The 26038-nt window shown below is 33.7% G+C and overlaps 2 protein-coding genes across 3 annotated transcripts; both read right to left on the bottom strand.

Annotated features, from left to right (window-relative positions):
- Positions 1–6237: 6237 nt before the first annotated feature.
- On the bottom strand, positions 6238–22222 carry LOC131944672 (uncharacterized protein C12orf56). Of its 2 annotated transcripts, XM_059305446.1 has the most exons (16): positions 21767–22222; positions 17122–17276; positions 16186–16414; positions 15643–15936; positions 15344–15552; positions 14213–14390; positions 13465–13538; positions 13198–13212; positions 12412–12553; positions 12053–12162; positions 11529–11618; positions 11038–11173; positions 10475–10549; positions 10295–10366; positions 9047–9228; positions 6238–8717 (listed from the first exon to the last, which is right to left on the bottom strand). In XM_059305446.1, exons 1-16 carry the CDS (start codon positions 22016–22018, stop codon positions 8603–8605), a joined length of 2328 nt encoding a protein of 775 aa, XP_059161429.1. In that variant the 5' UTR covers positions 22019–22222; the 3' UTR covers positions 6238–8602. The 2 variants fall into 2 exon arrangements, with proteins under 2 accessions (XP_059161429.1, XP_059161430.1); XM_059305447.1 differs by lacking the exon at positions 13198–13212.
- Positions 22223–23007: 785 nt separating this feature from the next.
- LOC131944617 (peptidoglycan-recognition protein SC2-like) lies at positions 23008–25506 on the bottom strand. Its single transcript, XM_059305306.1, has 4 exons — positions 25390–25506; positions 24453–24635; positions 23472–23585; positions 23008–23288 (listed from the first exon to the last, which is right to left on the bottom strand). Exons 1-4 carry the CDS (start codon positions 25448–25450, stop codon positions 23089–23091), a joined length of 558 nt encoding a protein of 185 aa, XP_059161289.1. The 5' UTR covers positions 25451–25506; the 3' UTR covers positions 23008–23088.
- Positions 25507–26038: the final 532 nt, after the last annotated feature.

Genomic DNA, 26038 nt, shown 5'->3' with positions numbered 1-26038 from the left:
AGCTATCCGAGACGAGTACGTCCGTCTCCGAGTGCGTGTCCCGACTGTCTGTCGAGAGTGTCCCAGTCTCCGGTCTACCCTCCTAAAGTACTCGTCCCCCGCCCTACACCGTGGGAACGATTTTAATTAAGGCCTGACCCTAGGTCATATCCGTCCATGACGGTCCCCTCGGCCCTATCCGACCTGGAAGGTTTTCCCAGCCGTAAATCACGGGCTGCTGGCCACGTTAATAGCCGAGTCCCCCAAGACACCAAGGCTGACACGCCTACACGCGTGGAATCTAATCCGGTGTGGCCATCACGGCCCAAAGATTCTCACGACCAGCACTGGTCAGTGCATTAACATGCCTAAGCATTTCATTTTAATTACCTGGCCCTCCTCGATGGGACCAAACCCAGGTAAAGATCACTTGGGTTCGTAACAGTATTTATATTAGTTTAGTACTTAATAGCTAGTAGTATTTAAGCTAGATTTAGTAATAATAGAATAATTAGTTAGATTTACGATCATTTTGTAAAATAGAAACCTTTGGCCTTTAGAACTAACTTTTGAATTTAGGCCCATACATTTTTCTTTAGACTTTATTTTGCTTAGAAAGTTTAGGCCTGATTAAATTAGTAATTTGACCCTATGTATTAATCATATTATTATAGTTAATTAGGCCTATAGGCCCCTAATTTAAATTAGGCCTATTTAGTAATGAAGACTTTGCCTTTATTCATTTTAATAAATAGGCCCCTATTTTAAATCAATGCCATATTTTTAAAAATAATTCCTTTTCCTAGTACTTTTTCTTTTGGTACTAGATCTAGATCTAGAAGTAGATAAACTAGATATTACACGGTGACAGTAGGCTAGACCTAATAACCGTAATTACTAATTAGTCGTCTGCTTAGTATAGACAAGTTATAGTGTACCAGTATTACTAGATAAAATTCTATATCTAGTAGTAGCTCTAGAAATTCCAAATTGGATTAATCTAATAATTACTATTATTAGGGTCTAATTAGTTTAATTGTAATAAGCTTTGTTTGGCTTTGTATTACTGTCATTGAGCTTTTAATTTAACATTGAAAATTTAATTCCAAGATTTAAAAAAAAAAATCAGCAACTTCAATTATTCTATATAGCTAGATTCTAGATATTCGTACTGTTGTACAAGGCCTACTTAGTAGAAATTAAATATGCTATAATTAGTTTTCTGACTATATCACTCAGAATAAACAGATTTTACTAAATAGGCCTAATGACTACTAATGTATATTACATTGTTTTAGAATAATTTCTTTTGCTTTACAGTAAGCATGTATTTTTCGTGTCTGTGTACACTATTTAATATTTATTTTTACTGTTAATGAAAATATTATTCCACAGATGAAGCATGTTCCACTTGTAATAATAAAAAATAATGTCTTGTTTTTTTTGACTTAGGCTAATAAAACAGTTGTGTGGTTAACACAAAGTCAGTATCTCAAGCCAGTTACCCTTAATGTACTCAAGCCCTCAAACCACTTCTCTGGATTAGCAATTGTGTGCTCTACTGCTTGACCAATGAATCCCAATATAGTATTTGTAGGTCATTGTAAAAATATATATTGATATATCCTAAATAAATCTTTTATCAAGTGTTAAGATTTATGTTATTTGTATTGAGTGTTGTTTTAATTATTAATATGTTATTTGTGTGTGTGTGTTAGTTCAGTGATTTTGGAAAGCTGTAGTGATTGAGGAAACTAAGTGTTTAACTTGCAAATTTTATTTAAAGCAAAACACACTGGCGCTAGACTGCCATTACTGCTAACCCAAAGTCTCAAGTTGAATTGAGGTTTAAGTCAGTAAAAAGTCCCTGAGTGCACCCAGCAGTGATGGGTACCTAACTCACGTTAGTGAAAGTAAATGTGGATGGGCATATGGCTGACCAAATCATCCCTTCCTATGCCAAGGTCACAAAAAATAGGTGAACTTTATGTTGTCAGATCCATGGATCAACAGGTTTGAGACTGGAGCTTTACTACCATACAACTCTCACTATTGTTTACAATATTTTCATAAACTAACATTACAAATACAATAAAAAAAAGAAATTCAACATAAAATGAATGAGAAAAATTCAATATTTAGATAAATTTATCATTTATTTAATATTTATTACTTTCCAGTAATTGCAGGGGATTTTTTTTTCTTGCATCAAATATTGTTCTTCATAAATTGCAGTCTTAGATGAAATCTTCATTATAACATACATTTTGATTTCATGTTTAGTTGATAGTCTTGGTTGAGGTTTCCTGGAAATTGTGTAGGCTTCTTTCTAGAGGTCTATATGCACTGATTTAATTCAGGTAATCTGAAAAATAGATGTACACACAATATTTATGCTCAGAATTTTCTCTTATAATTATAGTTTACATTTTTATACATAATCAAAATTTTAAATAAAATTGAAACTAAAACTAGCCATTAAATCTATAATTACTTTAGGTCAATATATATTGAGCATTAAGCCTAGATTCTATTACTAAATCTAAACTCTAGATCTAATAACCAGGGTACAAGGCCTAATAAATAAGTGGATATAGATACATTTTGCTACATTGCATACTATTACTAGACTAGATCTAGATTGTGGGCTAGAGTAATAAGTGTATGTTACAATATTTACTGACACTAAGTCCTAGACAAAATTTCTAAATTACTGTGTAGATTGTTACTACAACTCACACTAGCAATGCTACAGTCACTGTCTATTACACTAGTGAACTCTACAGTCTACATTTACAACTCTACACACCTTTTAGGCCTTGCCTTAGCTTAGACTAGACAGACTGAGATAGGTAGTAGATATACTAGACTAGAGTAACTAGATCTAGATAGATTAGATAGCTTACAACTATAGCTCTCTACTCTACAAACACACACTAGAATCTACTAGAATTCAATTTAGATCCAGTACATTCTAAATCTAATCACTGTACAGTACAGTGTACTGTCACTTTTTAATTAGAGGGATCAGTATAGTTAATAAAGTAATAAAGTAGATATAGGCCTACAGATATTATATATTTAGGATCAGGTAGATTTAGATTTTAGATCTATTTTTGTAATATTCTGTCATCGAACTTGACGGTCTAGATAAGTGTTTACTGTTTACCAAATCGTTCAGTAGGAGTAATGTCCCCTGGGGCTAGGCTTGCTAGGTCTTACATTAACTTTAAAAAATAATTAATTTACTTACCGCCACAAAACTTTTCTGTCAGAATTGAATGCAAATACATTACTTCCCAACCGTACGTACACAATAGACTTGAAATTGTGTATATGTGTTGCATATTGGGAGTTCATGATGAGTTTAAAATGTTGAAGCGAAGTCAAGAAACAAGCGGCCGCCATGTTTGTTTATCAATGGGAATCATGATCACAAAAATTCATTTAGTTTGGAAAATTTAATCTCTCCCTGGCGGAAGTTTTTCCAAAACTTGGAATGGATTAATGAATTAATATTATTAATTATTTCAAAAATTATTTTCAATAGTTTATCTTGAATTAAAAAATTCAAAACACATAAAAATCGATACTTAATATTTTGTTTTAATTTTTGACAGCTAAAACATAATTTTAGCGCTTGCCAATTAATTTATATAATTTTTTGAAAAATAGCATGTTATATAGCAAAGTATTACTGCAACACCCAATTCCCTTTACAATGATACAAATTACAATAAACATCAATAAGTTGTTCTTAAACAATAATACTTTCCAACATGCAAATATTGTAAAAATATCATCAAATACACCTAATTAAAGTAGATTTCCATAATATCGGCTTGCTCCTAACTAACACTAAGATATTCTAATTAAAGATCAAGCTTGGCCTAATAGTTCTTCCAATTTTCATGCTATAATAACAACTATTTATTAAGATATGAATTTTTCTTCTTGCCCTACTAAGCACAATTGACTGATTTCCAACAAATTCACTACAATATCTAAAGTTGACGTTTGAACTAAAACTAGATATAAACACCTTTTGCATTTAATTGTCAATTATTTCATCGGTCGAAATTATTAAATAACATGTTATTATAATATGTGAACTCATGGCACTGTTTCTTTACGGTACTGAAAATAAATAAACTGATTTTGGCAAGGGTTGACGATGAAGGCTACTGCTGATAGTACGGACATAGCTCTAGGGTAGGTGAAGAAAGAAAACAATTTTGTTGAATCTGGTCAGAGGATTAACAGGTGGTTGGCATACAATTACCCCTAATCCATTCATCGTTAGATCTTACGATAACGTGATGGATGGGGTGATGACGACAAATGCTAAAGGTAAATAATAAGTGGATGAGAGGGTTGTTGGAAGATATGATCGGGTTGGAGGTAGAGGTGGGAGGGTTGTATGTAGAGGTGGGAGGGTTGTATGTAAGGTGGGAGGATTGTATGTGGATGTGGGAGGGTTGTATGTGTAGGTGGGTTGTAGGTAATGATGAGAAAAAGGGGGTAGCAGAGAGTGTTGGGTGGGGAAGAGGTTTGCGGGGATATATGGGAGGGTTACATACAGTCCAGAATCTGATGAGATGTGTATAGCAGATGTATGTTTGTTGACAGCGAGATAATTAAAATGTCTTTGATGTGGAATGACTCGGGTATTGATGGTGAAATCAGATGACAGTGTAGGTCACAATTTTTAAAATGTATAATGTCCATGTCAAACCATTACTTAAAACACTGACCCATTGACCACCAATGATCTGAGCCAAAATATTTCGACCACTGCTTGAGAGATCTTTGAGTGACGTTTTTGCCAGATAAATCTATCACACTGTTAGCCAAACATTTGTGCTATTAATAGGATAACACATTCTAGCTTATTTTTGTACATGACCGTAAAACCAAATACTTTCTTTAAGATTATCCGGAGTTACTTTTCTTACCCCAAAGTGTGCCCCTGGGGATGGGGGTGGCCTTGACTGGGCCAAGTATCCAAACGGTGCATCTGCGGGTGTTCGTGCCCCGAAGGAAGTATTTTAAATGTATCTGCTAGAATCACATTCCTTAGCGCCTTAATTAGATTAAACTTTAAATTAATTATATTTCACATGAGTCCATTCGTCGCTAAACGACGTCACATCTCCTTGTAAATACAAGCCAATAGCTTCTCGCTTCAATTCAACACATTTCAAATATGCCCCCCCCTCTCCCGACCTCAAAACTAGACAAATTGTATCTGTCACGTGATAAAATCATATTACGTCTCTCCAATCTCCGGAATCAATCTATGCTAATGTTGTAATGTGCCCTTAGTTAAAGCCGCCCAAGACGGGGAATCAAAGGGAGGACACTAGCGAATTATCCACTCTACCTGTTAACAACGGGTTACTCCCCTTTACATGATTCATCGCCTTGAACTTGAATCGTGGTAAAGGGAAAATAATCTGAAACATAAATGTCAAATAAAACAAATATTAATTATTTTTTTTACAATACTAAGATTTTAAATGCACTAACGATAAAAAGATAAAATAGCTTTATTTCTTTAAATATAACGGTAAACTGGGTAGTTAAAATGTTTCAGAGACACTGTGAGCGTCCAACGTTGTTTTTACTTTAATTTCAAAAGCAACCTTATTCTATTGATTCGTAAATTGTTAATGTTATGGTATTTTTTACGAGCCGTCTCTTGCACTATCTCTGTGGAAAACCTATCTGTGAAGAACCGTGACTTGCGTGATTATTAAGTAGTATATATCGGGTTTTAAAATATATTACTTTTCCAATTAAATATGTATACCCAAATATAGACGTTGTAGAAAATAACGCATAATCCTTAAACTAACTCTAAACTTACCCCCCCCCCCCCCCCCCAACACATTTTTAAAAAAGTTGGGTCGCATTTTACTACTGTCGCTTAACAGTTGTTATTCTGGGGTCACACAATTGATGTAGATAACATGTAATTAAATAAGTCTGTAATGCCCAGGGGCAGTCTGTTTTCTTAACATCAGCTGTGGATAATTCAGTAATGCAGCTCAGAATGAGAATTTAATTTTTCCTACCTCTATTAGGCGCCCCCTATGGCCGGCGCCCACACGCCCTCGCCTATCTCAGCCACTATTCCATACAGCAGCAGTGATTTAACATTCAACTTTGCTGTGGTTTGTTAATATTTTTATTGGTTATGTTAAACACACTTTACAATCATTATATTGATTTTAAAAAAAAAACAAGAAGGCAAAATCTTCATAAAGTTGAATTTTATTGATCTTAAAATAACAAATGAATATAAATTATAAATGAAAAACTTGCTGGACTTTACAATAGCTCTTCCAAAAGCAAACGACGTATTAAAGTTGGACAACAATGAAAGAAAAAAAATATTGCTTTTAAGTGGTTCTGTCTGTCCTGTGATTATAGTGGTATGGCTAGGGTTAGTTGTGTGGTGATCTATAGAAAGGTTGTAAGCTGTATCAAGTGTGTAACTGTGGCTCTGTAGGCTGATACAAAACACATTTTGTATAGGTCACACGACACCACTGTATGCTGATACAAAATAGGCATGCGAATAAAACAAGAAGTCAATATAACCCTAAGGGGAGATAAAATAGAATAAAAAGTCTGTAGATATAACTTTAAGGGAGGTAAATGTTGACATCTGGCAAGCAAGGCACATGACATCATTTGCCAGGATCATGGGGCTATTTTTTAAATGGACGGCATCAGTCCAACAATAATTATTGAATGGACAACATCAGGTTAACAATAACTGACTGGACAGCATCAGTCTAACAATAACTAACTGGACAGCATCAGTCTAACAATAACTGACTGGACAGCATCAGTCTAACAATAACTAACTGGACAGCATCAGTCTAACAATAACTAACTGGACAGCATCAGTCTAACAATAACTGACTGGACAGCATGAATTTAACAATAATTGACTGGGTGGCATCAATTATTGTCTGGACAGTAACAATCAACCAATCATTGCCTGAATAATTATAAACACAATATATATACTGTGTTGTTCTATACCAGAAGGTCAAGAGTCAATTATTGCAGAACTCTCTTGTGCATAAAACAAGAGATGTAGTGTTATTTTAAGGACAAACTTAGCTCTAAAGCTCAAATTGTGGTTTTGGGCCCTACCATACTTTGTTTCTGGATGAAATGAATTCTAAATTGCTAATGTGAACCTTATTCTTACTAGTGTATGTTAACATTTCTAATCATAATTCATAACATATGCCATTTCAATTCATGAAAAACATGACAGCAACTCAACAGTTTAGTAAAGTCAAAGAGGAATGTACAATAAAATTTATTTTAGAACTCTTAATATACAAAATATATTCTTAAGCAAACAACAGCCGTTATATTTTTACCATGTTATACAGTCAAATCAAAAGCTCAAACACAAATTGTATTGAATGAATAGAAAATCTTTTTTTTTTTTAGATTTTCAGAAGAATATTTTGTTTAAAAAAGATGGATATAAAAGGCAAATAAGCAATAAATAAAAGCTGAAATGAGAATGATAAAAAGTGTAGTATAAGACACAAAGGCTATTTACATAAAGCTGCTGGTGACACCAGGATTTGTTCCTGGTCATAAATTCTAACAAAAACAAGACTCGAAAAATGAAAAAATGAATGAGACAAAGGTTGAGCAAGTTGAGGAAATACACAAAGGTAACCCAAGTATTCTATGTCTTCATTTCCATGGTAACCCAAGTATTCAATGTCTTCATTTCCATGGTAACCCAAGTATTCAATGTCTTCATTTCCATGGTAACACAAGTATTCAATGTCTTCATTTCCATGGTAACCCAAGTATTCAATGTCTTCATTTCCATGGTAACACAAGTATTCAATGTCTTCATTTCCAAGGTAACCACGCATATGATGTTTTGATTTCCAATGAATTAGCTTTAAGACAGTGGTAGCAGTAAGCTGTCACATATAACAGAGCACTTTTTTGTTATATATCAACTTTTTAACTATTACATTCTAAAACTTTATTCACAAAAAAAAGTCAGAAATTGTTCTATGAAATCAAAAAGAAAAAATGGTGATAGTTTGATTGCAGAAGACTTTTGAACGATGTGATGTAATTAACCATCAAGAAACCTATTTGAATAGTTCAATAAATTGATCACCAAACTCAGAGATTAACTACTTAGGTAACTAGAATAAAATAAAGAATTTTGATTGATCAATTCTCTTTGATGAAAACAAGCTAAAAAAAAATTTGATCAGTGCTCTCCCATGAAATTTCAAATAACCATGTCCACAATGCAAACCTATCAACAAGAGATTGTCTTCAAACAAATGTTTACATTCAAACAAATGTTTACATTAAACGTTTCCTTCTATCTGCACACCCGATTGGCCATGACAATTGTCCAGCTTTCCTAAAATTATGGTCACCACCCGTTTATTGGGTTCCTAGATTTAGTCCCCACCTGTTCAATGATTTCTTAGAATTTTGGTCACCACCTGTTCAATTATTTCATAAAATTTGGTCACCACCTGATCAACTGTTTCCTAAATTTTGGTAACCACCTGGTCAATGAGTTCCTAGAATTTTGTTCACCACCTGTTCAATGAGTTCCAAGAATTTTGGTCACCACCTGGTCAATGATGTTGATTGTTGTGGCTGTGATTGGATACTGTGGTGGAAGTTTCCTGGACACAGCAGGTGTCTGGATGAAATACCTGGCAACAGGTCAGATCACATCACTAGAAGGCAATCATAAGGGGCAACAATCATAGAACATCACAGGGGCAACAATCATAGAACATCACAGGGGCAACAATCATAGAACATCACAGGGGCAACAATCATGAACATCACAGGGGCAACAATCATGAACATCACAGGGGCAACAATCATTAACATCACAGGGGCAACAATCATTAACATCACATGGGCAACAATCATTAACATCACAGGGGCAACAATCATTAACATCACAGGGGCAACAATCATTAACATCACAGAGAGACCAATCATAAACATCACATGGGCAAGTAATATGGCTTACTTAAACTCCTCAAAGTAATTGTTCCGTACGTAGCTAATGACTGACTTGTTGACTTCCACAAATGTAAGCAGCAGGGTAAACATCTGAAAGACAAACATGGACTGGGTCGGGGTCAGGAGTTCAAACCTGGACAAGCTGACCAGCTCCATGATTTGAGTAACCAGACGGTCAACAAACTTCTCCTGAGGACAAATAAACTCTCCATTAGATTCTACATCTACTGACAGAGTTGGTGAATAAACTCACCATTAGATTCTACATCTACTGACAGAGTTGGTGAATAAACTCACCATTAGATTCTACATCTACTGACAGAGTTGGTGAATTAACTCACCATTAGATTCTACAACTACTGACAGAGTTGGTGAATAAACTCACCATTAGATTCTACATCTACTGACAGAGTTGGTGAATAAACTCACCATTAGATTCTACATCGACTGACAGAGTTGGTGAATTAACTCACCATTAGATGCTACATCTACTGACAGAGTTGGTGAATTAACTCACCATTAGATTCTACATCTACTGACAGAGTTGGTGAATAAACTCACCATTAGATTCTACATCTACTGACAGAGTTGGTGAATTAACTCACCATTAGATTCTACAACTACTGACAGAGTTGGTGAATAAACTCACCATTAGATTCTACATCTACTGACAGAGTTGGTGAATAAACTCACCATTAGATTCTACATCGACTGACAGAGTTGGTGAATTAACTCACCATTAGATGCTACATCTACTGACAGAGTTGGTGAATTAACTCACCATTAGATTCTACATCAACTGACAAAGTTGGTGAATAAACTCACCATTAGATTCTACATGTACTGACAGAGTTGGTGAATAAACTCTCCATTAGATTCTACAACTACTGACAGAGTTGGTGAATTAACTCACCATTAGATTCTACAACTACTGACAGAGTTGGTGAATAAACTCACAATTAGATTGAGTTGGTGAATAAACTCTCCATTAGATTCTACAACTACTGACAGAGTTGGTGAATTAACTCACCATTAGATTCTACAACTACTGACAGAGTTGATGAATAAACTTACCATTTGATTCTACATCTACTGACAGAGTTGATGAATAAACTTACCATTTGATTCTACATCTACTGAGCTGAAAACACTAAATGTAATTTAACACTATCTTGTCTGTTTTGCTGTAGCTTAAAATTTATTTTTAATTTTGTCGCAGCAAGTTTTGCAGAAAATGTTACAAAAATCTCCTCACCGTGGCTTTCAGCTTGGTACATGCGCCAATCATGCCAGACACTGACAGTATTTCTAGCTCATCACCTGCTGCCTATCAACCAAAAAATGTAGGTTAGTTGCCAATTTATAAACTTTAAAAAAAAAAAATTTCTAATAGAAGAACAAAGAAAATGAATGCAAAATGTTCTATCTGACTGACCTGTTTAGCCACCATGAAGAGCTCAAATAGAGAACAAATGGCAGTCTTTGTGTATTCTGTTTTTAACCTGACCAACTGGATCAAAAAAAGTTGGACCATAAATTAGGAATCATAAATATCACATCTGCTATGTAATTAGGAATCATAAGTATTACATCTGCTATGGTGGCTGGGATTATTGCTGGAGCTATTCCAGGTTCAACAGTTTGATCTCTAACACAATTAGAGAACAAACCACCTTATGAGGTAATCTCTACGCAATTAACTCAAAAATCAGAAAATAATATTTAAATCTACAGTAAAATTAAAACACTGAACCATAAATGTTATTTATTTATATAAGTGTAATAAACAAAGTTATAATAAATTAATGCCAATTATCTACCTCCTCATTAGCATTTCTTAATAAACAAAGTTATAATAAATTAATGCCAATCATCTACCTCCTCATTAGCATTTCTTAATAAACAAAGTTATAATAAATTAACCACAATCATCTACCTCCTCATTAACATTTTTTAATTAACAAAGTTATAATAAATTAATGACCATCATCTACCAACCTCCTCATTAACATTTCTTTTGACATCTGTCCCCTTGGCACCAACAGCTGGTGTGGACCAGTGCCTTGATAGTGGCTGGTAGGGTAGGTCTGGCTGGCTGACCACTATGTTCAGTAGGTCAGACAGGTGTTTGCCCCTAGAGAAACAAGGACAATAGAAAGGGAGATAAAGTAAACCTTAATCACACTGGTTGCTTCCCCTTGATTACTACAGAAAAAAAACAATATTTCTAATTTTCTTTAAATATTTATTATAAATATAAGCAAAAGTTTATTAAAATAACAAAAGTTTTAAGAATCATTAGTGTTTTTTTAACTCTGCTTTATTTAAAAATAATACTAATATTAATTTCATTAATGCATAATTGAACAAAATATTTTTATTTTCATTGCAACATTGTAAATAGGTGTATATCTTTGAAAAATCTAATGAAATAATGAGAGAAACAGGCAATGAATCAAATAAAAGAGCTGAGTACAGAGTGAGCTCACCCTTCAAGCTTGAGCGTGTGTAGCCTTGATGGCACAATTTCTGTTTCTCTGAACATCAGGTTTAAAGTTGACAACACAAGGATAGAAAACCTGGAAATATAAACACATCACAGCAGTTGAACATCAGGTTTAAAGTTGACAACACAAGGATAGAAAACCTGGAAATATAAACAAATCACAGCGGCTGAGTCAAGTATTCTGTACAGGTAGTGGTACAATACAAACCAGGTGTGTCAATGTCACTGTTTCACCTTACAGGTAGTGGTCCTATGTCCTGTCAATGTCACTGTTTCACCTTAAAGGTAGTGGCCCAATGTCCTGTCAATGTCACTGTTTCACCTTACAGGTAGTGGTCCTATGTCCTGTCAATGTCACTGTTTCACCTTAAAGGTAGTGGCCCAATGTCCTGTCAATGTCACTGTTTCACCTTACAGGTAGTGGTCCGATGTCCTGTCAATGTCACTGTTTCTCTAGACACAAGTAAAGAACATCTACCATTTAAGCAAAAGCTGTCTAAAACTTACTCCATTTCATCCGCTCTTTGAATCTTTCCTTCCTCAGAAGTGAGTGACGATTTTGAACAAGGCACATATTTCTTCAGCTCAGTCACAAGGAGAGCAAACAAATCAGAGTGCTGCATAGATAAAAAAACTTTAAGCAGTGCTTTAACACATTCTTATAGCACATTTTAATCACATTTTAATAAGCCTGGACTGAAAATCACAGAAAAAATTTATTAAATGACTTCATAAATAGATTTTCAATAAACTGTACTTATTTTAAAACAGGACACTTAATAATCGCACTTTTCATGGTTAAAAAAACTTCAACCAAAAACTTTTTCAAAGTATTGCCATTAACCCAAAAGAAATTTTAAATCTACCTTCCAAAATAATTTTTTGATTATAAAGCTGGACTTAGTTGCATTGTACAGCTGATCTATATAAACAAACTGATCTTCCATGGAAAGATTGGGTTGCAGCAGACGCCTCTTTAGCTGAAGGTATTCGTGTTCAACTTTTTCTCTAAAAATATTTATATACAATACACAATTAGAAAACAATATAAATCATAAACCATAATAATTATTTTATTAAACTTTCTGCCAAGGGAAAAATTTAAAGGAAATTTAGAAATAGAATTTTAACGAGAGTATAGAAAACATCAGCAGACAAAAAAAAATTAAGCCAGAATGGAAAGATAAAACCAGCTCTAAAAGTAATGTATTAATATAAAAAAAAATTTTAGTATAAAATCTAAATAAACTAGAGAAAATAAATAGCACTGGCTGTTTTTATGAATAGCAATTAAAACATCTGAATTTATACTGAGCAAAAAGCGGAGGCAATTTTAAAGTTAAACTTCTTAAAAATCAATTTGTTTTTACTCATTTTTGCATTTTTTACTTTATTCAACAAACAAAAACAGAGCCATAAATGTTTTGATTTATTTTCTTTAAATTACATGTGCCCTGTAAAGTGTTTTCAAAAACAATATAAGATTCTATTACAGGCTGAGAAAAATTTCAGCATTTTAATTTCATGTTATTGGTAAAATCTTTTATGAATAAAAAAATTGGATAGACAAAGAAACAATTCGCCTCTTTGACTAATGATGAAAAAAATTATTTAAAGCATTATTAATATTCTCTGAAATTAAATAATCTCACCTCCAACTTAATTCACTGTAATGTTTAAAAGAGAATAGTGTTAGTACAGCTAAAGGTTAATAAAACTAATGTAAATGTTGAGACTGGAGAAAATGTACTCATCAGCAGGAAACACTGCAAATTAGGTTTATTATATCTATACATTGGTTTAGTAAAATATTCAGTTTACAAATATCTCTATAGAGAAAAGTGTTATGTTGTGTATGTAACAAAAATATAACTTTGTGGTTAGTTAGAAAGTAAATAATTCTATTCTCAGTCACTGACCTGTTACTAGCTGACAAGATTTTGGGATTGGTAGAAATTTCTAGAGTTTCTGGTTCCAAGGCCAGGGTGGATTTCTGTAACAGTGAAGCAAGGTTTGGATTCTCAATGAGAAAATATAGTTTAGCTTATCACAAGAAAACAGCTTTTAAGCTCCCAACTTGCGCTAAGTTTTAATGTTAACAAGACTCACTATGATGTAGTTGTGCCAGACACTTTTAAGCTCCCAACTTGCACTAAGATTTAATGTTAACAAGACTCACTATGATGTAGTTGTGCCAGGCACTTTTAAGCTCCCAACTTGCACTAAGATTTAATGTTAACAAGACTCACTATGATGTAGTTGTGCCAGGCACTTTTAAGCTCCCAACTTGCACTAAGATTTAATGTTAACAAGACTCACTATGATGTAGTTGTGCCAGGCACTTTTAAGCTCCCAACTTGCACTAAGATTTAATGTTAACAAGACTCACTATGATGTAGTTGTGCCAGGCACTTTTAAGCTCCCAACTTGCGCTAAGATTTAATGTTAACAAGACTCACTATGATGTAGTTGTGCCAGACACTTTAAGCTCCCAACTTGCACTAAGATTTAATGTTAACAAGACTCACTATGATGTAGTTGTGCCAGGCACTTTTAAGCTCCCAACTTGTGCTAAGATTTAATGTTAACAAGACTCACTATGATGTAGTTGTGCCAGACACTTTAAGCTCCGAACTTGCACTAAGATTTAATGTTAACAAGACTCACTATGATGTAGTTGTGCCAGGCACTCTTCAGCAGGATGAGGAGAGGTGAGGTCTGGTTGAGGATGTAGACATTGAGGACACACCTGCGCGGCACAGGTAGACCATCAACAGACAGGGTGTTAAGGCCATTGAAGGAGATGTAGCTGCCCAAGTCACTGGTGGACATGTTTAAGTGGTTGCTGTTGATGTCACGTTACAGTTGTTTTAACAAGTGGGAAATATCTAATTCTTATTTATTTTAACAAGTGGGAAATATCTAATTCTTATTTATTTTAACAAGTGGGAAATATCTAATTCTTATTTATTTTAACAAGATGAAATATCAAATTCTTATTTATTTTAACAAGTGGGAAATATCTAATTCTTATTTATTTTAACAAGTGGGAAATATCTAATTCTTATTTATTTTAACAAGTGGGAAATATCTAATTCTTATTTATTTTAACAAGATGAAATATCGAAATTCTTATTTATTTTAACAAGTGGGAAATATCTAATTCTTATTTATTTTAACAAGTGGGAAATATCTAATTCTTATTTATTTTAACAAGTGGGAAATATCTAATTCTTATTTATTTTAACAAGTGCAAAGTTTTAATCTGTAATTTATATTAACAAATACAAAGAAATGCAAAAATGTTAAGTTAGAATTCACATTTAGTATTGTGTACATTTGTACAACAGAGAAAAATGTAACAACATATAGAGCAACGTGTACAAGACAGAGAAAACAAACTCACATATTGTAATGTGTACATTGTGTGTACAAGATAGAGAAAACAAACTCACATATTGTAATGTGTACATGGTGTGTACAAGACAGAGAAAACAAACTCACATATTGTAATGTGTACATGGTGTGTACAAGACAGAGAAAACAAACTCACATATTGTAATGTGTACATTGTGTGTACAAGACAGAGAAAACAAACTCACATATTGTAATGTGTACATTGTGTGTACAAGACAGAGAAAACAAACTCACATATTATAATGTGTACATTGTGTGTACAAGACATAGAAAACAAACTCACATATTGTAATGTGTACATTGTGTGTACAAGACATAGAAAACAAACACACATAATATAATGTGTACATGGTGTGTACAAGACAGAGAAAACAAACTCACATATTGCGCTCTGTATCCAGCATGGGTGTCCCAGATCTTGAACCAATCAGTGAAGAGCTCCTGCTAGCAGTAGGAAATCCACTCAGCTGGGCTAGACTGTTGCCATACAGATTGTTAGAGTTTGTGTTCTGTTGACTGTACATCTGGCTGGAGAGTTCAACAGACTGGCGTTTGTCGGGGATGGTGCCACTTTTGCTGGCAGGGACCACCTAAATCAATATTTTCAGTGTTTTTAAAACATTTTTTTTCATTTAAATATTTTTATTTGATACTGAAAAAGTGTACACAAAATCTATTACCTGATTTTTCTGTGTTCTGTAGCACCCAAATAAAAAACAGCAAGCCGTTTTGTTAACTTTCTTGTCCTGTGTGTGTTGCTGGGACTGTGTGTGTAGCAGTATTTGCTTGTCAGACACACCATTCTTCTGCTGGGTATACAAAGGTGTCTGTGCTGTACTATTTATAGAATCTGTCCTGGTCTGTTGTCTCCCTTGTGGTGGAGGTTTTGTTCTGGAATGTTCTGTGTTAGTTGATCTGTTGGTTGGCATGTTCTGTTCATCAATAGTCTCCATCATCTCTTCCTCTTTCTCTTCCTGTTAAAAGTTGTTGGATAGTGGCAGTCATCACACAAAAACAAAGTAGATCAGGCTAGTGTTGTTGAGTAGAATTAAAAACTAAATGAAATAATTTGTGGCTAAGATTCGTTGAACAACTAAATGACTTTAAAACCAACTCCAAAAATAACTGATCAAAATAAAAATTGTGAATGTTTTTAAAAACAAAATTACTTTAAAATACTGACAAAGTTGTAGCTGCTATGACTCTTCAAAGCAATGGGTTACCTTGAGTGAGCGTAGGATACTTTCATGGTCGAGGCTGTCATTTAACCCTGGAGTTTTCTTCTTCTTCTTGTTCTGCAGTGCGCTTGGTTTAGTGCTATCTCTGCTGGTTGGCCTGCTGGTTGGCAGGCTGGTTGGCAGGCTGGCTGAACTCTGGGTCAGGTAGCCTTGATCTTCTGGGGCACTGCTGTCTAGCGGGTTGTCATAACCAATTGGTGTGGATGCATTAGACCTATAAATGAGGGTTTTAAACATAAAACAAAACATGAAATTAATTTTCATAACATATTTTTGCCAGGTTATTACAACTGATTAAAAATTCTATAAACTTGTATGACAACTTTGTCTGGTTTTAAGCTACCTTAAAATGAATGAATCAATTTTCTAAGAAAAACAACCTTGTCAACAATTACAATTGTCCAAGATATATATTTTTAACGTTTTTTTAAAAAGGTAAGCTAATTTATATATATATATATATATATATATATATATATATATAAAATAAATCCTTTCATTAAAAATGGACCTATTGTAGCATGATTATTCGCTCCCTTTAACCATTAAAAATAAAATGGTTTTATAACTGCAAGTTAACTTTAAAGTACACTATGTAAGTAGGTCACATAACTGTTGTTACATTTCAATAGAATTTACTTTAGCAACTGTCAAACTAACAAATGTATAAGTTTGACAGGGAATCTGAATGCTAGCAGATACAAAACTAATAGATAAAATAATAAAAAACATTAACAAATGTGTAGGCAAACTAATATGTTAACAAACCTATCTATTAAGTGGGAAACAAATTTATCAACAAACCTATCTGTACTAAATGAGAAACATATTTGTCAACAAACCTAACTACTAAACCTATCAACAAACCTAACTACTAAACCTATCAACAAACCTAACTACTAAACCTATCAACAAACCTACCTATCAGTACTCAGTGACACGACTGATCCTCTCTGAGAACCTTTGGACTTGTTGCGGAGTGACCTGCGCCTGGGTACAAATGTCATGTATGTGATAGCAATGTGCTGGGCATTGTTCCTCTCATTTCCTCTTAGAAATTCTGGGAATTCATTGACCTGTAACAAAAATTATTTTCAGATTTCTAGATTTTTGTTGTGTTATTTGTATGAGGAGAAAAATATAGTGAAGAATGTGAGCTGTTCTTACATGTAAAAATGTAAAAATCGCATTTATACTTATTAACTTTTATGGGGGGAAAATGCTTTAATTTTAATTAACAGTTTTTAATTTTTTTTTAACTATACAGTATTGTACAACAAATGAAAATCTAAGACCTTTTATTTCAAGTAGGCTATCCCTCTAGACCAAGTTGACTATTCCTCAGGACCTAGCCCTCTAGACCTAGTTGACTAACACTTAACACCTTTCCCATTAATTTGACTAGGAAATGGCATTCTTCCAGTTTGCTCGACTGGCCTCAAAATTTGATTATGGTAACCATATTGAAAATATAGTTATAACTATTAACCTCAAACATACAAGGTAGTAAGATAACATTCTCACTTTAAGTATAAACTATAAATAGAATCTGGCAACCATATTGAAAATATAAATATAGTAATAATTATTAAACTCAAACATACAAGGTAGTTAGTAGTTAGATAACATTCACATTTTAAGTATCAACTATAAATAGAATCTGGCCTGTTTAAGCTTATCAAACTGGTCTCTCAAACATGTAGCTACTAAGTGACATTATAATTGATTCTGCCCCATGATAGACCTTTCAGGGAATGGTTCAATAAGTTTAATCAAAGAATACATTTTACAACCAGAAGATATTATGTAGAGAGCTAATGCAATCTTTTTTTAAAATGAGCTACATTTTAAAAGTGTGAGAAGAATAATTGTACACCCTCCAGTACAGCACTATAGGCTACCAAACCATGACAAATGTGGAGTTTCTAAAGTCAATAGACTGGTCTTAAATAGCGTTCTTATCACCTCACAGCTATTGGAGTTTAAACTTGATATGAAAAGAACTCAACCTAACAGTTCAATAGCACTTTCTAATCATTATTGATCTCCACCTAGAACTAGATAAGTGGAAGTCCTTTAGCAGTACTATACTGTACCAATATCTAAATGTCATTTACATTGTTGGTGTATATTTTAAAGATATCGATCCAAGTCTAATGACTACATTTTATATAGCAAAAATTGCATATAAAGATGACAAACAATTATTTAATTTTTGTTCAATCAAAACATTTTTAGTAATGATAATAAAAACAATTTTCAATTTATCTTAACGCTAAGCCTATAAACAAATGAAACAAATCACTAACAAATGAAACAAATTATCAACATATTGTTATGCAATAATATTTTTAAAATGCTATTAGCAGCTATATATCACAATGCGCAGTCAGTTTTTTTTTTCCTCAGAGAATATGATAAAATGTTTGGCAGTTTGCCAGATTACAAATCTGACATGCTCACTAAGAAAGATTTTATTTTATTAACTAGCTGTAATCATTACATTATAAGGCTTAGCCTTCTTACTGGCACTATGACTTATTTAATTATGTGGTTATGGCTAGTAGACACTGAAGAATATTATAATGTTGGTTGATTAAATAAAATCTTCCATTAGGGATCATACATGTAATTTATAACATAAAGTATGACATTTTAGCCAAAACCTACATCATATAATGAAACGCAACATTGCCATTGACCACCACTCCACATTTTACATGAAACTTCATGGGACCCCAACCAAAAAACACAGATATAATAAAATATAGAAAACACATAATTTTTTTAGACAAATCACACCCTGAATAGAAACACTAATTGATAAGCCTTATTAAATATTAGAAGAAAACATTTATAAACAAGTCTAAGGACTTATTAACTCAAATATAGTAAACCCAATTTTTACATTTTAAAAAACAACAGAGAAAATCAAAGGGAGCGTTGTATAACATTCAGCCAACAAAAATTGATAAACTACCTGGAGACAACTTACATTATTATAATTATTTGCATGATCCCAAGAACCCTTATATTAACTATAAATATATGCATGATCCCAAGACCCCTTACATTAATTATAAATAAATGCATGATCCCAAACTTTTCTTTTCACTAACTGAAAGTTTTTATTTTAAGATATTTTACACCTTTTTTAGGTTAACAATGATGGTACATTGTTTAGTGGTCAATCTTTGAACTCATTTTTGCCCCATTTCTAACCACAATTTCTTTCAATTTTATATCTGAGTGCATCTAAGATGATAATGCACGAATTTTTAATCTCAATTGATAGTGAATTAGTAACTTGAATATATTTAGAAATATTCTTAAGTCAGAGATTTTAAAAAAAATTTGGAGTGTATTTACAGGATTGCTTTATAAAGGTTTTTGTAGGCCTGCTTGTTTTATTTTTGTTGTACTGTTAATTATATATTAATTACTTGGTCAACTAATTGAAGAAGAAAGTAGGCCAAATTAAATATTTAGTAAAATATTTTGGTTAACAATCCAAGTGTTTATCATAAATATTAAATAAGTTCTTACAAGTCTATACTATTTTGATTAGTTGAACAAAACCATTTGGCTTAGCACAAACAGGTGAAGTAAAGAAAAAACTGTATAACTTAATTAAGTTTTTTTATAAAGAGTTTGCTAAATATGTATTCATTTTTGTAATATTGTACAAAGAAAAACGGGTACAAGTGAGCTTACCATTTGTTGTCAGATAGTAAACTAATTTATTTCAAACTTAGAATTTGTTTAACAAGGCTAATAAAAAAATGTACTTCCTAATCAAGTTACACTAACACTTTATAGTTATATTTTTAGGACTGGGCAGCTTTATATTAGAAATATACAGGGCATTTCATGACTACGTCCACTTTAATTGTGGGTTTGGCCAATTAGTAAGTTCTGATCAGCATCAATAGGATAATGATAAGTATGACTAAGAGATATCATTTACTAAAGATAATTCAACTCCAAAACTGATTCTGGGTGTTAAAGTATCAACAATATCTGTGATGTTAGTGTATAAATAACTTGACATAGATTTTAGTATTTTACTATTGATATTTTTTTTAAATTGTTTTCATATTACAGAATGAGTAAACATTTTGATTCTTTCCTGTTAAAGGCTTACCAATACTGAAGCAGAAATATGGCATTATTAGATACTGTTAAGTAACATCAATATTAATTATGTCATTGTGGATATACAATATGTATTATCAATATCTGTTTTTTCAAGAGGCCTGATATAAAGTATGGTATATAATTTACCTGAGTTAGCATTCAATGTAATTTCAGTAAGGACTACAGCTGAGAACAAGAGTTAGGAGCAAAATAGGCCTACACTCAGTGGCATCGCTAGGTCAGGTGTTACCCGGGACGGCAACTAATTGTGTCACACCCCCCGCCGCAAAAAAAAATCTATATAGGCCTATATATATATATATATATATATATATATATATTGTGTATACCTCTCCACCACAGATGTGGATTGACGTGTCAGTTATGACAATGCTCAAGAAAACCTTTTTCTTCAGGCAAATTTTGCAACGTTTAGTTGGTTTCACCCCTCTCCACCCTGCGATAGCTTTAAACTGTGCACAGATAATACTAACGATGATCATCTAGGCCTATAGTGACATAGTCGGTTATAAATACAGTTGGATGTAGTAAAGGTTTCTATGCCGTTAGCAGGTTTACGTCATGGTGTCACCCCCCCAAAACCCCTGTAAGGTTTTGTCAATTTTGCTCTTAACTAAAAGGACGTTTTAACTCAAATTATTAGTTATTTTAATTGGAATGATCATTTATATAATTTACTAATGGTAATCTATTGTTTTGGGTACGTAAAATCGTCCGCGACTAGTAATGTGAAAAACAGGTGACTCCTTAAATTTTAATAATTATTTCACATTTTGAGGAGGATTTATGTTTTTTAAAATACAAAAATGTTTCCTTGTTTCATTTATGTACCTGTTTTTAAACAATTGAATTAAAACTTTTCAGTAATAAATGAATACTAGTGATGTTTCCAACAGATGCAACCACGCTCATTTACTATCTTGTTTACGTTTTATTTTTATAAGCTTATAGCGCAAGATTCAGGGGGAAGCCACTCTATTTTACAAATGGTTGCTGTTTATATAGCAAATCTTGCTCGCAGACACTGCTGTTTAAAGTTGATTTCTGGCCTATATTGATATATTTACTTATTTAGCCATTGATTTAGGTTTATTATTCATTTATCTATTATATTTGACACAAACATATCAAAATATACTTCTATTAAAGCCTTGACAATGAGGTAACATTTTCGTACATTAATAGCCGCAGGCGATTTTACGTACCCAAAATGATAGATTACCTTACTAAATAATTAATAATTAATAGGCCTAAATTACTAGTGTTAGGATAATTTACTAGTCTAATAATTACTAAATAATTACTATGCCTAGCCTAAATATTAATATAATTATTAGGCCTATTATTCTATTAATAGGCTTAATTATTAATAATTAATATTATAATTAATTAATAAATTATTTCTTACCAGTTCAACAGATACAATATCTTTAAGATGGACTGCCTCTTCAATGGTTTTCGGAGGGTTCTCAGTCAGATAAATTTTTTCATCACTAAGTACAATGAACCTAAAGGCTTTATTTTCTTTTTCGGATACCACAACACACGACTCATATCCACGAATTCTTTCGAACTCCTGCTCTGACAAACATCTTTTGAGAAAGCTTTCAAATTTACTGTTCTTTTTAAAAAGTTCAACATTTCCTAATCCCCACGCCATACAAATACTACTTTATTTCACTATATTATCCCAAATATTGGGCTTAATTTAGCCTTGAAATAACGTTTTTCTTTCATATTATTCTGTTAAGTTCTAGATTCAGATCTACATCATACGTATCTTGTCTTGTTAGATCTCAATCGTTCATGGGCAATAACTCGCTAAGCGTAGTTACGACCACAAACAAAGTATTCCATTTTTACATTTATCGAATGCCTCAGATTTAACCAATCAGATTTGAGGTCAATATAAAAATAAAAATCTTATTTTTAGGCCTAACAAAACAATACTAACACACTCGATAAAAATAGGCTAGGGGCCTAAATGTTATTTCTCAGTCTAATTTTTTTTTTGTAAATTTAATTTATTTTCAATTAATTGTGTAAACGCAAAACTTTTGCGTTTGCCAAAAGAAAAAGCTTCAAAACTGTTTTCAGCGACACGTTATTTTTTTAAATAATTTAATCTGCAAAAAATAAATGTACTTAAAAAGTTACAGATTAAAATCTGTAGGCTAAAATGCACTGAAAAAAATTAAAAAGAAATAAAACAAAACAGATTTTATGAGCAAACTAAACTTCTATTTTAGAACGCAAGTTTTTATTTTTTTTTATTTTTTAAATATATTATAGTGCATTAAAAAAGGTTTTACTTTCTAACATTGTCATCGCGGATGATCAGTGTTTCTTCCAGACTTTTTTCTCCGGGGGGGGGGGGGGCACTTGAAATTTTCGGGGGGGGGGGGGGCGGACACTGTTAAAAGTATAAATTTTCTATATAAATTATATAAATTTCATTTCGTTCGGGGGGCGGTCAAAATTTTTCGGGGTGGCTTTGCCCCCCCCCCCCCTCCCCCCGAAGAGATGCCTTGAAGAAACTCTGCAGATGATGTACCTGAAAAGTTTGAACGAGAACGCTGCATTAAAAGTGGGTTAAAATTGAATTACAGGATTTGCCACAAACATGGAAAAAAACACACAAAAACTGCGAACTAAACAAAAGCTTTAATTCAACACACGTATGGATAAAGTCTTAATATGTGGAGGCCTATAGTTTCGCGAATGTGTACATTAATAATGTGGCCAGGTTTTTATAACTGGGTAGAAAGCGTTGCCCGGGCACTCGGTCGCCCCGACGTCCCTGTGTCCCCTCAGGATGTAGTCAGACCGGAACTTGCCCAGCTGAACACCGCAGGCGATCAGGTCTTTAGCAGCCTGCTGGGCAGCGGCCGTGGGCACGTGACTTGTGAAGGTGCCGATAAAACAGAAACCTGAGACAAAATGACATGTTGTCAATAGACATAGCTACACTATTTACAATGTTCCCACTCTCTCTAGATATTATGTAAGTATAGGGGACAATGCCCAGTGCTCTAGACATAATGTAAGTATAGGGGACAATGCCCAATGCTCTAGACATTATGTAAGTATAGGGGACAATGCCCAGTGCTCACCGTAGCCAATACTGTTGTAGTTGAGCGTGTGAGCGCCAGTCCTGTCCCAGCCTCGACCTTCAAACACCTCACCGTTGCCACCAATCATGAAGCTGTAGCCGATGTCAGAATAGCCTTGGGGATCAAACAGTTTGGTGAGTATAAAATATTTACAAGTACATGAGACTATTACTGAACACAGTTTTGTGAGTATAAAATATTTACAAGTACATGAGACTATTACTGAACAGTTTTGTGAGTATAAAATATTTACAAGTACATGAGACTATTACTGAACACAGTTTTGTGAGTATAAAATATTTACAAGTACATGAGACTATTACTGAACAGTTTTGTGAGTATAAAATATTTACAAGTACATGAGACTATTACTGAACAGTTTTGTGAGTATAAAATATTTACAAGTACATGAGACTATTACTGAACAGTTTTGTGAGTATGAGGCTCGCTGAATTGTACGTATGCATGTGCAATGAGACTATTTTTATCTGTTATTTCTCTTTAAAATAAAAATGTACTGTTTCTTAGAAATTAGTTTAAATTTTTTGTGTTTGATACTCTTAGTTTTTCTTAACGTCTTCGTGTTAATGTTTAGCGCTAGTCATAGGTTTGGGATTAGACTAGCAAAGTATAATTCTTGATAGTTAGCCTAAAATTGGGGTCATGCAATGCTGGTGTGAAAACAGAAATCACTTTCGTTTTTTCTTTCCTAGCAAGGGAAGTAATGATTACAATTATTGGCAGCTCGATACACTAGTTGTCTACCTTGTTATTGGGTGCCCTTTCTCTTTGAACAGATGATATTAACATCTATTTCAACGTTTTAGACATAGAAATTATCAAATCACTTCTTTGCTAGCCATCACCAATGGATGTGTGTGGGGTAAAGATGCACTTTTGGTGACCTATTTTACTCACAAACCCCATCCCACCCAACACACACCTCCGCCCCCACAGAAACATGTAAGCCAGTAGACTGACCACGCCCGTCCATGTGGTAGTTCTGTGTCAGCTTGACCTGCGCCACACATGTCGCCCTGTCGTGGCAGTCGGCGCCCGCGGTGTGGTGGATGAGGGCGTACTGCACGGGGTTGACTAGGTGGCTGTTGCTGGTTGAGGGGCGGGCGCCCCACTCGGCTCTGGTCACTATGTGAGGGCAGGCACCTACAGTAGGAAAAAAAAGTTTGTTATGGGTTTGGGTTGACAGAAAAAAAAAAACTTTGGTATGACGAGACTGAGTAAGCTTCAGTTAAACTGGGGTCTGTCCTGTCATCGAAACAAAACATTGTGACTTAGCAAAAAACATTGTGAAGCAGGTTATTCTAGAGGTCACTGAGAGAAAATATTCTTTAGGGATCGACCATAAATCATTACATAGTCGAGTAGGGTTAGGGAGTGGGGGGGGGGGTGGGGGTGTAATTTTGTGACGGTGTGTGATGAGGGGGGAGGGGGAAGTGATTCAGATAGTGTGACGTCACACTTTTGCATTATAACAAAAGTAATGTTAGAAAATGTTAGCCGTTATTTCGCGTTTTGGAAAACTGTTTTAATAAATTGTAATAGGAATTTATTAACATACTCCATGTTTACTGAGCTCAGTGAAGATTTTACACGAAAAAAATTCGACGTTTTATTAAGAAAAATTCAACTGGAATTTTGAGGGCTGTAATCTGAGCTGTAAAGTTTTTTTTCTGGGGAGGGGGGGGAGGGTCTCTGACGGAGGGGTACGGAGCGTAACGTCATTTATGGATGATCCTCCTAGTACTTTTACTGATACAATTATTATGCCTTTTTGTTATGTTATCATGAGCTGTTTAATATGTTGAATCTTTGTATTTTATCATTGTAACGTTTAGTAAATTAAAGCCATACTTTTGTTCTAATAACTAAAGAAGTAAACAAATCAAGCGACACTAACCATAGACCAAGCCAACGTTAACGAAGGCCAGCACTAAAGCAACTCCAGGCAGCATGATCATCAAGTCTCAGACAGATAAAAAATGATCAGTGCTACACGAGCTTTCAGTTGGGATTAATTAAGGTAACCTAATTAATGCTAAACGTTTTTTTTAATTATTTTTAAAATAGACCATCGTTTGTCTCTTTAAAAATATTTTTAAAAAATGGACAAATGTTTTTTTTAAAATTGCGTTAAAACATAAAACACATTTTTTTTTTAATTGATTAAATAAAGTATTTTATTGTTGTATCAAAACGTAATCAAATTTCGTAAAGGCAGTAACTGCTAGATGGCTACAGACAAGCGGTGCGATCCTGTCTACCAGACCAGCACACAACATCCTTACAACCTCATTTGATCCGGTTCATTTGACACACGAGTTTATGTTTTGTTTTACAAAGATTTTTTCGCCTAATTTTTATGAGTTACAATTTATGATTCAATGCATAAATGTTTAGTTTTATGACAAGCCTCTTCATATGGTACAATGGTTGTCTAGTTGACAGTGTGTCTTCCAGGCATCTCTTCGGGGGGGGGGGGGGGGGGAGAAAGTCTAACGCCCCCCCCCCCTTGATAAACGTCAACCGCCCCGTGAACAAAATAGAAT

Source organism: Physella acuta, unplaced genomic scaffold (genome assembly GCF_028476545.2).
Source record: "Physella acuta isolate Inbredline_101_S28 unplaced genomic scaffold, ASM2847654v3 ptg000502l, whole genome shotgun sequence".
NCBI classification, from domain to species: domain Eukaryota; kingdom Metazoa; phylum Mollusca; class Gastropoda; family Physidae; genus Physella; species Physella acuta.
This window is presented reverse-complemented; position numbering and strand designations above follow the sequence as displayed.